General features: G+C 42.1%; 1 protein-coding gene across 1 annotated transcript in view; it reads right to left on the bottom strand.

Annotated features, from left to right (window-relative positions):
* Nucleotides 1–12142, bottom strand: part of lama1 (laminin, alpha 1) — a 73364-nt gene that overhangs the window by 55662 nt on the left and 5560 nt on the right. The window contains 2 exon segments of the mRNA XM_070435671.1: nucleotides 3248–3360; nucleotides 3566–3736. Coding sequence (XP_070291772.1) covers nucleotides 3248–3360; nucleotides 3566–3736 — 284 coding nt within the window.

Raw genomic sequence — 12142 nt, 5'->3', positions numbered from 1 at the left:
CCCCTCTCCCCCTCTCTCCTGGGGGGGCCCACAGGATGAGAGCTCCAAATGGTTTCCCCTCTGTTTGTTTGACTGGGGCCTGTTAATTGGATAAAGAGCTTGGTTGTGTGTGTGAGTGTGAGTGTGAGTGTGCGTGTGAGTGTGAGTGTGAGCGTGAGTGTGAGCGTGAGCGTGTGCGTGTGTGTGTGCATGTGCGTGTGTTGGTATGTGATGTGCTGGAATGGCATCCACAGGCAGATTAGCCCATCTAAATCCTGACACTTTGACACTGTTTCCTGTCAGGTTTGGACTCCTGTGGATACTGGTCAAACTAGTACTGTCTGCCAGGCACCACACTGAGGGTTTTAATCAAGATGGATGCCACTGTTACCGAACCAAAAACACGTCTTCATCAAATAAATGAAAATACAGACATTTCACTTAACATAGAACGTATGTGCAACATACTGTAGCTTATATAAGAATATATTTACATCGTGGCACTGTAAACTTAATTTAAACCCTCTTTCGAACAGAGAATTTAATAAAGGAAGATATAGCCTAGATATAATGCTATTATTTCTTAGGGCATCAGTTATGAGAATCAGTGTTCTCCCACATGAATACTTCGGTATTGCGATGTAGCATTTAGTTGGAGACACAAAGTATCTCAGCTCCTCAGAGGAGAGGGCAAGCTAGGCTAGCACAAAGTATCTCAGCTCCTCAGAGGAGAGGGCAAGCTAGGCTTAGCACAAAGTATCTCAGTTCTCCTCAGAGAGGAGGGCATAGCTACGCTTAGCAAAAAATGATCTCAGCTCCTCAGGAGAGGGCTAGCTAGGCTAGCACCAAAGTATCTCAGCTCCTCAGAGGAGAGGGCGCTAGGCTAGCACAAAGTATCTCAGCTCCTCAGAGGAGAGGCTAGCTAGGCTAGCACAAAGTATCCTAGTCTCTCAAGAGAGGTAGCTTAGGCTAGCACAAAGCTCAGCTCCCAGAGAGAGGCTGGTAGCTAGCACAAAGTATCTCAGCTCCTCAGAGGAGAGGCTGGCTAGCTAGCACAAAGTATCTCAGCTCCTCAGAGGAGAGGGCTGTAGCTAGGTCAGCACAAAGTATCTCAGCTCCTCAGAGGAGAGGGCTGGCTATGCTAGCACAAAGTATCTCAGCTCCTCAGAGGAGAGGGCTGGCTAGGCTGCAACATAAGTATCTCAGCTCTCAGAGCGGAGAGGGCTGGCTAGGCTAGCACAAAGTATCTCAGCACCTCGCAGGAGAGGGCCCTACTAGGCGTTAGCACAAAGTATCTCAGCTCCTCAGAGGAGAGGGCTGGCTAGGCTAGCACTAGCTTATGGGAAATCTTGAGGTTTTTAGAGATGTAATGAATCAGTCAAACAAAGCTCCCATTGACAAGCTCATCTTTTCCATGTAGATGTTTATCTTTGCTCTTGAAACATTTGAAGTCAGCTGCTCTAGTTTTGAGAAGTCTGAGTCATTTTCAGTTGGTTTACGAGTTGTGGTATTATGCTCTTTTTGAAGTCTGCTATTTATAATGTTGATTTATTGGCATGACACGCTTGGTTTTGCTTTTATTAACTTAATACAACTGTTTGTTTGATCTAGTGTGATAATATTAAATTATTGTTGTATGATAATGTTGCATCTTGAGTAATTTGGCCTATACTGTGTATTCAGCACCAGATACATTTCCATCACTCACTACTACCATATCTCAGTGTTAAGTCTTGACAACTCTCTTTGKTAGCAACGATAGAACATACTGTATAATTACATTACCATATCAAAGTTATCACACGTCAGGAATCTCACTGGGAATGTTAATGAAACATCGACCTGTAATCCCGATTTCTCTCAGCCTTTGATTTTCCCTGTTTCTGCATGTGTCTTCACAATTTTTCCCTGATAACTCTCGAGGGGAAGGAAATGGAATCTTCTGCGGTTGCAAATGAAATGTGGAGATAAGTGTACGTTTACTGCGGAGTAGTCCCAAACGCTCATTTTGAATCTAACGCGCGAGATTAAAGTGACTGGCTCCGAGCTATATTCTCGTCACCACTGGCAGAAATGAAAAACAAATATTGATGGGTGGACGGGAACCTGTTTATTCCATTTTCATCTCCTCCATTGCTAAGCAGTGGATTAACATCACATCTCAAATGTTAAGCCTGCTGAGGTAGCCTATAGTGGTGGGGGAAAAAATTGATAGTTACATATCGGGATACTATTTTTSACGATATTTCTGTATTATTTTTTGCGCTACTCGGCTGTACCTGCACCACAACTCCAGTCTTTTCCCTTCATATCTTGTTCTCCATCTTCTTTTTAAATAGTGAGACCATTTTCAGCACTTATATTTACACCAGTACTTATATTTACATAACTGATCAAAACTCATTTTCTCATGGCTCTCTTTTGTCCCTCTGCAGGGAACATATGGTGAGCAATATGTGATAATATTATATCGTCAGGTTCCTGGCAATTCCCAGCCGTCGTATCAAAATTGAGGCTAAATCTAGATGGAGCATGACGTGTAATCTAGGCAGACAGAGCGTTGAAAGGTAGGTGAATGGCTACACACACGCACACTTTGAAGATTGTATTTTCACATGAAAACAATTACTGGGATGTCTACATCCAAATGAGTTCCATATGTGCATTCCCGAGGTCAATATAAGTTGCTGGAATTCCCAAGAGGAAGTGGGGAGGGGTTACATCTTAGCATTATATAGTGTGCACCTCTGAAACAGGTTGTTTAAAAGACAGCACCATCACAGCCGACTACTATAGTGTGTGTGTGGTGGCTCGATGAAAGAGGGTCTTGTTTCGAGTGCCTGTTGAAACAGGATTTTTTTAAGTAGCTGGCTCAGCTCAGTCCCCCCCCCCCCTTCCTTTGGGAGAGAGAGAGAGAATGTGAGAAAAAAGAGATGTAGGGAGAGAGACACCATCCAGACATAACCCCCTCCCCCCTTTTTTTTTATCAGCAGCACCCACGTTCTATTAGTCACATGTATAGGATACACATGGTATACACCGTCCAACGACATGCTTGCAGGTTCCTTCTCGACAACGCAACAACAATAAGAAATAAGAAAAGATAAGGATACGAACATAAAGTAAATGGCTCAGTAGAATGGAATAAATATTTTAGCTTAAGTATAATACAGGAAGGCACAATTTAGAGTGTGTGTGTTCCCAGCATGTAGCTAAAGAAAGCGGTGCAGTGTAAAAGCAGCAACATAACAGTCCTTAGAATTCCTACCTGTCGTAAATCCAGAGTGATGGTCACCAAGTGGAACTGGCGGCCATTTTTTATGCTTGGGCTCTGCCACCACCCATTGGTGCCGTCAATAGCATTGGTGATTGGATGTTGCTCTGCATAATATCAAGAGAATAGCAAGAACATAAATACCACGAATCCACACCTGGAGTACTGTACTTCAGACAGATGACTCAAAGACAGTGAGACTGTGGAAGGTCAAACTGTCTGGAGCACTAGCCAGCAGGCATAACAGTAAAACCCCAGAATCTCCTCCCCAGCCCTCCCCTATGCATACTTAGAGGCTCTCGACTCCCGTACCTTTGGGGTTTTGACTCTGGGCATTACAGGTTCGACACTGGGAGTTGCGGATGCGTCGTCCTGGTACGTGTTCCACCAGTTTACAGTACATCTCTGGCTCAGGCTCTCCACAGGTGGCGTTGGTGGTGATCTCTGCATTACTGGCCAGGTTGAGGATGGCAGGGAAGAGACCTAGCAGAGATAGAGATGGGGTTTCAGACCATGACATGCATCTATCTGCACACAGAGACAGGGTATGATAGAGTACATGGTCTGTCTATTCACATAAGCATGCACACACTAGAAAACACTCCTTCATACTTACGCATTATTTCATTTAATTTAGTAGACACTCTTATCCAGAGCCACTTAGATAAGCACACACAAGCACCTTCACATTACCCCCCAAAAAAGAGGARTTGTATCTCTCCCTTCCAACCCCTCCCTATCTCCCACCCCCAATCTACACTCATCCTCATGATTTCTCCTCTGTGTATCTGCAAGGAATGTCTTTGAGGAGCACCCCCCCCACCTCCCAAACACACCCCTATCCCCCCACTCTCCACCCACATGTTTACATGGACCATTGATAGGTAAAATGGTCAGGTCGAGGAAATTGACAAAGGCTGGAGTCTATTGATGGGTGGTGTGGGCAGCTGTGGGCTGCTGTTATAACTACCCCAAGGCCCTCTGGGCTTCAAGGCCTTTGTCCCAAAGCATCTCTCCATCTCTGTCCCCTAACAGAGACTTCAGGAGGCTTATGCTAACAGATTAAATTCTACACTGAATAAAAAAAAAAAATGTTTTTGATGGTGTCCTTATAAGATGCTTGTCATTATATAATTTGTTAACCTTTAGTATAAAAATTAAAGGCCTGCTGGTCATGATTTATAAATGGTTTATACATGTGTTTACTAATGCTAATAAATATATTAACAAATGATGCTTACACTGTTTATTAATAGTTCATAAACTAGATGTTTATGAGCAGATCTTCAAAGAAGTCAAACCAAGTGTCACATCAAACAACATTTCACTTATGGCCACCAAAAAGATAGAGACGGCTCTGGCTGCATGTGTGGTTATGGATGTGGGTACGCAGACCCGCGAGCCACTGCAGCCCCTCATGATGAGTTTCGATTTTTTTTGTGGCCCCCACCCCCATCAAAGTCACCCATACCTGATCTAAAAGATATGTACGATTCCGAGGAGAACCTTGTGAGCTTGGCCTATGACTTAATCCTATTGAATTGAATGACCCCAAAGCATTCCTGAGAACACTGATGAGAACACTGATGAGCACTTCAGAGGCTCAAGAGATAAGGAAGCTGGGGGATGAAGTCGTTAGCCTAATGACATAGCAGCAATGAGACATCTGACCAGTGGTAGCATGTCTTGGAGTCAGACCCACTTATCAGTAGTGACCATTGGGACCAATCCATTTTCAGCGTATGAGCCAGTACCGTACGGTTCGGCTCTGCAAGATAGTGTGAAATCGGTATGACTGTTTGTCTGTTTGTCTATCTGCTGGTCGCTCGGTGGCTGCTGATTTCTCATTGACAGAGAGGCTTGACCCCTGTGCTCTGTGAGCTGGAAAGGGGACACCCGGTGAGAACGGTTTGGAAAGCAATTATCCGGTTCATGACTACTATTCATTAGCTTGTTATAATGCTTTTACCACAGCTTGCCTTAAAAAATAACTTGATTTAATCTTAGAAACTATCCTGAGATAGAAAGAAACCTCAACCATGTTCTCTGACCACCAAACTCACAATGTCTTCATAGTTTGGAAATCAATTATGTTTATTGATTTTAGTCATCCTCAAAGCCAAATCTTAAATCTCAACGGATTTGATCCTGTGAAAGTGAAACACAATATTTATTATTTTGGCTCATGGTAGACCCAATCCCAAGAGGGCTATTTAACAGTACCTAGCTTTGACATGATTAAGCCAGGTGCCGATAACTGTGTGAAGGCAAGTGACACAGTGACAGCCCTGGTCAGCTGAATCAACACACCACATGGGTGGTATGTTATTGACACACAGCAACTGGTTGTGGACAGGGACAGTCAGTCAGGTCCTGGTATTTCATCAATAAATCACCACCTAGTCGTGATGTAACGGCACACTGCCTGTCCCTGCTAATCAGTGCTACTAAGCTGACTGACACATAGTCAGGCAATGCTGTCACACATAGATGTGGTAATTTGTGGTAATTTCAGGATTGTTAAGTCTATTAGCTGGGGCTCCTTTGCATTGGGGATGCTTTAGTCATCTGTCTGCGTAATCTGGGCTCCATAATGAACGTTGCCATATGGTGGAAAATGAAATCAAAGCCAAGCTAGCGTCCTTGTCCTACTTGTGTTTATTTTTCTATAATTATGGGCTTTAATCTTCTTTTGAACTGTTGATCAGGTACTGGGTGTCTTATTATATCCTGCCTGGTTGGCCCTGTYCGGGTGTATCGTCGGATGGTGTAACAGTGTCTCCCGACCTCTCCTGTCTCAGCCGCCAGTATTTATGCTGCAATAGTTTATGTGTCGGGGGGCTAGGGTCAGTCTGTTATATCTGGAGTATTTCTCCTGTCTTATCTGGTGTCTAGTGGGAATTTAAGTATGCTCCCTCTAATTCTCTCTATCTCCCTCCCCTCCCGGAAGACCTGAGCCCTGGGACTATGCCTCAGGACTTCCTGGCTTGATGACTACTTGCTGTCCCCAGTCCACCTGGTCATGCTGCTGCTCCAGTTTCAACTGTTCTGCCTGCGGCTATGGAACCCTGACCTGTTCACCGGACGTGCTACCTTGTTCCGGACCTGCTGTTTTCGACTCTCTCTCTCTACCGCACCTGCTGTCTCTAACTCTGAATGCTTGGCTATGAAAATCCAACTGACATTTACTCCTGAGGTGCTGACATGTTGCACCCTCTACAACCACTGTGATTATTATTATTTGACCCTGCTGGTCATCTATGAACGTTTGAACATCTTGGCCATGTACTGTTATAATCTCCACCCGGCACAGCCAGAAGAGGACTGGCCACCCCTCAGCGCCTGGTTCCACTCTAAATTTCTTCCTAGGTTCCTGCCTTTCTAGGGAGTTTTTCCTAGCTACCGTGCTTGTATATCTGCATTGCTTGCTGTTTGCGGTTTTAGGCTGGGTTTCTGTATAGCACTTTGTGACATCGGCTGATGTAAAAAGGGCTTTATAAATACATTTGATTGGCTATAAAAATACATTTATAAAAAATATTAGCCCCATAATCATCTTAATCAGTTTATCTGACATAACATATGAGACAGCTTAGCTTGTTAAATTACAGTTTTGGACTCTACTGCTTGATATCATGTGATGTAAACTAAAACTGGGCATACATTGGATCTGATTGGTCTGTTGGTTTGACCAATGTGCTCTCAACATCAGAGCTGTGAGGTTTGATCCCGACATTACTGACTGTGTTGCTTTGGATAAAAGCATCACCCAAATAACCATTCAATTTATACAGTATATACATCAAACATTGTTCTTTCCAGCACCAGTTCCAGCAACTATGGTGGGTACGTAACCAGGCCAGTGCGATACAGCTAGGCTCGGCTCAGTAGAGTGAAAAGAACATCAGTCAGTCAGTGAGGCCTGGCCTTACACATAGACTTTGTAACTGTCCCATTATGGCGTCAGTGAGAGCATGGGCTGTGCCATTGAGGCCATGTCCATCCTGAAGTAGTCCATTCACTTCTTCTACTACTTCTATGATGGTGAACACAGCCACCTAGAGTGTGTTGTTTGATCAGTTCTAAAACCAAGGTTGGTGATTTTACTGCCACCTGCAGTTCTGGAATGTTTCCTCACTAGTATAATTAATTGGCTGATCCCTTCTGGTGACCTGGATGGAATTAGGAAGTCCCACCCAGTTGACTATTTCAACATGAAAGTCCTCAATGGCGCTGCTCATGCTAAAATTGACTTTTTGGCACTAGAGTCCTCTATCTATCTCTATGGCTTTACCCAGGATTACCAGGGGACTAATTCTGCTAAACTGCGAACATCTTTGGAATGCCACTGTCACTGAACACAAAAGACTAACGTTTCAACAGCTCAATCACTGATAGATAGCATCTGGGTCAATAAGGTAAAAATGCTGGCCATGGCTGAAGATGTTAGCCAATATGCTTGGGTGGGGTATTTGGGGGCTCCTGAGTGGCGCAGCAGTCTAAGGCACTGCATCTCAGCGCTAGAGGAGTCACGACAGACACTGGTTCGATTCCAGACTGTATCACAAGCAGCCATGATTAGGAGTCCGATGGCCCAGCGTCGCCTGGTTTTGACCAGAGTAGGCAGTCATTGTAAATAAGAATTTGTTCTTAACTGACTTGCCTAGTTAAATAAAGGTAAAAAAAAAAGACATTAAAAAATATATATACCGTATGCCAGGGTTTTTGGAAAAAGACACAGGATGGTTTATCAATACCGTCAAAACGAGTTCTTTGAAGTTTTTCAACAAATGTGAATATTTATAGCTACTTTTTAAGTTAAAACCTGCTGTCAACTTGTGCAATATGTTAGAAGACAAAGCAGATTAGGTTTTCCATTTCACTTGTCACATTATCTTACATTATGAAGCTTACCGTAGTTCCCCAGAACAGTTGAGCCAGTCATGCTTTTGTTTGTATATAGCACAATGGGAGAAAGCGGGAGCTGGTGAGTCCATGGCTCACATGAGGTGATGAAGTTACACGTATGCAATTCATTACTAAATGTTTGCCATCAGATATCTTATAACGGCTTTCTGCTGTGTTTGAAAGTCAAAGAGCTCTGGATTCGTTTTTTCCCCTGTCCTTCAAACAAGAATTTATTTCTACTCCGTTCTTCTCCCCTCTGCTCCATGTACACATGCTGCTCTTCCTTTAGAAAAGCATGCATCACAACTTTGTTCATATTATGTACAATTTCTCTCGTTCACTTTCTCTTCTCAATGTCCACACTCACCAAAAATGACATTCGGTAGCTACTAGTTAGGCTTGTATAACTTAATGAGATGAATTTGCCTATCTTCACAATTAGTTTATGTTCATTTTCGCTCGTTAGCATTTAGCCAACATCATCTATGTGATTTTGCTATTAGTTTGTGCTAATTTTGTTAGCATTCTAGTGATAGAGGCAAAAATTATATTGTCTTGCGTTTCTAGCGACCCCTTGTGTGCTATGCCAGTAATAAAGTAAATCCCGGGATGAGAGAAGGACAGTATGACAATATAAAAATCTGGATACAGCCCAAGCCTATTAGCCAACTACCGTTTAGCAGTTCAGGTAGCATCACTCAGTGCTTAGCAGACTCGGGTTATGCAGAGAATGTTGTGTAAATAGGATGAGAGGGATTGTGAATTGATTGAACAGTAAAAGTAGTTTAACTGATCGATGCATTCTCTGTGTGGCACATATATTAGTAAAAGTGTTTATTTGAGGGTTTTTGGTTTATCTCCAGAGAGTTCGGTTGGAATGTTCTTGTTTGTACTATTTCCCTCCCCCTCACAGTCAATGGGATTCAGCTTATGCACTCAAACTAGCCTTCAAAAGCCCTTCAGTTAGAATCAATGCTCGAAAGTTTGGAGAAAAAGGCTGGAGGATGGCACACAATCATACTAAGTACTTCAATAACCATTTGAAAACACCTTACTACATTGCCTTCCACCACAGTCGGGTTAAAATGCTTGTCTACATTACCACATCTGCTTGTGACTTTGTCGAAAGTTTATAAGTCAAACTTTCACTTCAATAATTAACCACAGGTCATGAACGTGATTCCTTTCTAGATCAGGAGAGGTTGGTGACGTTGATTTCCAACCCCCCGTGGCTTTTTCCGCACTAATATCTAACCTGTTTATGGGCTACGACACACACACGCACACACACACACTCTCTTCAGGGAGTCAGTCAACGCAGCTGAGGACACAATGTAAGCGTATCCTCTTATGAACCATTATCAAGGTGTATGTACTAATGTTATAACACCCAGTACCTCTGACACTAAACCAGGAGGTAGGCAACTGAGTGGATCCAACAAGTCACTCACTCCATTCCAGCTACTCAGAGCCACTCAAAGGTGAGAAGATAATCACAAAAACTCTCTATCTTCAGCATCTCGTATTATTTGCTGTGCTTCCTCAAACCACCTTGAATCCTAATAGGCCCCTACTAAACGTAATCAGATGGGAGGGTGGACCGATAGCAACTAAAGAAGGTGACACAATCAGAACAATGGAGTGTCAACAATGCGGTAGACTGATAAGATATGCAGTCGCAGTGTGACTCAGATGACTAATCTCTGTATTGGAGAGTAGAGGTGTAATAATAAATGTAGAGATATGGAGCTGCTTTGTAATATAAGATATATAGCTGCTGGTTGTAGCTTGAATCTTATTTGCACAAAGATAGATAGCAAGTAATTGATATCAAATCAAGTGGCATTTCGGTGCTATTTCAGGAAAAAAAGAACCCAAGTATTGTTACAAAATGCTATTTCAGTAAAAAAATGACCCAAGTACTGTTACAAAATGGGAATAGAGGGGCATGAACAAACTACATGCCTGAATGTGTCCACACAAATAACATGTCCCAGAATTTAAGTCGGCATGTTCTTAAATGTGCCTAAAACCAAAAAGAACTTCAGTATGCCACTCTTGGTAACTTTTAATCGTATGCATGGTTACAGTACTAATTCCCGGGTGCACTACAAATCCTCTAGCTATCATTTTTACAACTGTCCTCCTCCAACTTCCCCCCTTCAGTGTGATGGTAGACCTATAGCCAGAGGGCATCCTAAAGAGAGASCTCTGTCATTACTATAGTGCCAACCCATCCACCACGCCCTACTGTGGTCCAGACACAGATACTATAGCTGGATCCAGACACACCTGGCTCTATATAATGATGAGTTCACTTTGGAGGTGTAAAAGTCACTGTCTTAAAATGAGGCTTTAGCTACAATCAAAATCCCACAGTGGTGTGGTGCTATGAGTGTAAATCAATTCTTTCTCTCAGGTGCAGGGTAAAACGTATGCCAAATGGACCCCTGACACTGTTTTCTGCTACCAAAAGGGTTGATCATTTCCCAGAGGGAACAGTGTTATGTAGCACAGCTCGACTCAAGGTATCATTCATTAGATCACACTGTAGCAAAAAAAATGGTTTCATATTGGACAAGTTCAGGTAGTCCATCCCTGTTTCAGTCCATTTTCTTCAATTTGGTGTATTAATGAATATGACCCATCTTGGCTCTGTTGACCTCTTCACTGGGTCTCTGTCTTTCCCAGTGTCACATACAAATCGCAGGTGAGAAATCCTATTGGTATGGTAATGCTGCTTTGGAATCCATTTGGGAACCCTTGCATATTATTGTACCAGAGTGTTAACACCACCTAATGTTATGAGCTCTAATGAGATTTCACTCTTCATGCTGGGAGCAAATGGGATTGACACCTTTGCTTTGAATCTGTTTGATGTGTTAAATAAATGTAATAGATATATTTGTTGCATTTGGAGATCCCCAACATGGTAAGGCCAACAAGTAGGTACAAGCTTCTCCAATGGCTTTGGGGAAAGGAAATTCCACAGCTACTGGAATTACTCAAACCTTTTCACTTTAATATGTAGGCCAAACAAAAACCACTGATTTCAAAGTGTAACAAACCATACAACTCTATGCCCAATTACAACATTGAACAATTTACACAGTAAATAATACAAATATTTTTTTTTCTGGAAAATCTGCACAGATTTGGCACAGTTTGGTAACAGAATAACTAGGGCTGAGAATAGCCAGGGACACCACAATATGATATTTTCACAAAACTTAGGTGCCAATACAATATGTATTGCGATTCTCACGATTCTTACGATTCTATACGTATTGCGATTAKATACTGTGATTTTATTGCGATTCRATGTTCCAAACATATTGCTCACCATATGTCTGCTGCAGAKGGACAAGAGGGAGCCATGAGCAAACAAGTTTTKATCAGTCATGGAAATAAAAGTGCTGAAAACAAATTGGGTCCCTATTTAAAAAGAAGATGGAGAACAAGCTATGAAGGAAAATACTGCAGTTTTGGTGCATGTACAGCAAACTAGTGTAAAAATAATATTATGATACTGTCAAAAGGATACGAAACGATATATCATAAAAAATGATATCCCGATATGTATACATTTTTTCCACCATCACTAAGAATAATGGAAAAACTTCCCTCAGTTTTATTATTTTACCAAACTTTGTTTCTGCACAGTTCTTCCTGTAAATATGTTTTTGTAAAATGTTTGTGCATAGAGTTATATGGTTTGTTAAACTTTGAAATCATTGGTTTTGGTTTGGTACACATTTTAAAGTCTTAGCATAATTCCTTCACCATGGAATTGCCCAGAAGTCTTCTACAAGCAAGCAATTATTCAAGTTCTCAAGTATTCAAGCATATCAATTAAAAGTGTGTTTCTTAAATGTGTTTAATAGAATGACGAAAAGTTTAACAGTACATCAAAATCTGATTTTTGTCTCCAACACAAAGATATACAAAAAAAAAGACAAACCAAGAGGGCATGCAATGAAA

The sequence above is a fragment of the Salvelinus sp. IW2-2015 genome, linkage group LG27 (assembly GCF_002910315.2).
Source record: "Salvelinus sp. IW2-2015 linkage group LG27, ASM291031v2, whole genome shotgun sequence".
NCBI classification, from domain to species: domain Eukaryota; kingdom Metazoa; phylum Chordata; class Actinopteri; order Salmoniformes; family Salmonidae; genus Salvelinus; species Salvelinus sp. IW2-2015.
Note: the sequence above shows the minus strand (reverse complement) of the source record. Positions and strands in the feature narration are given on the sequence as shown.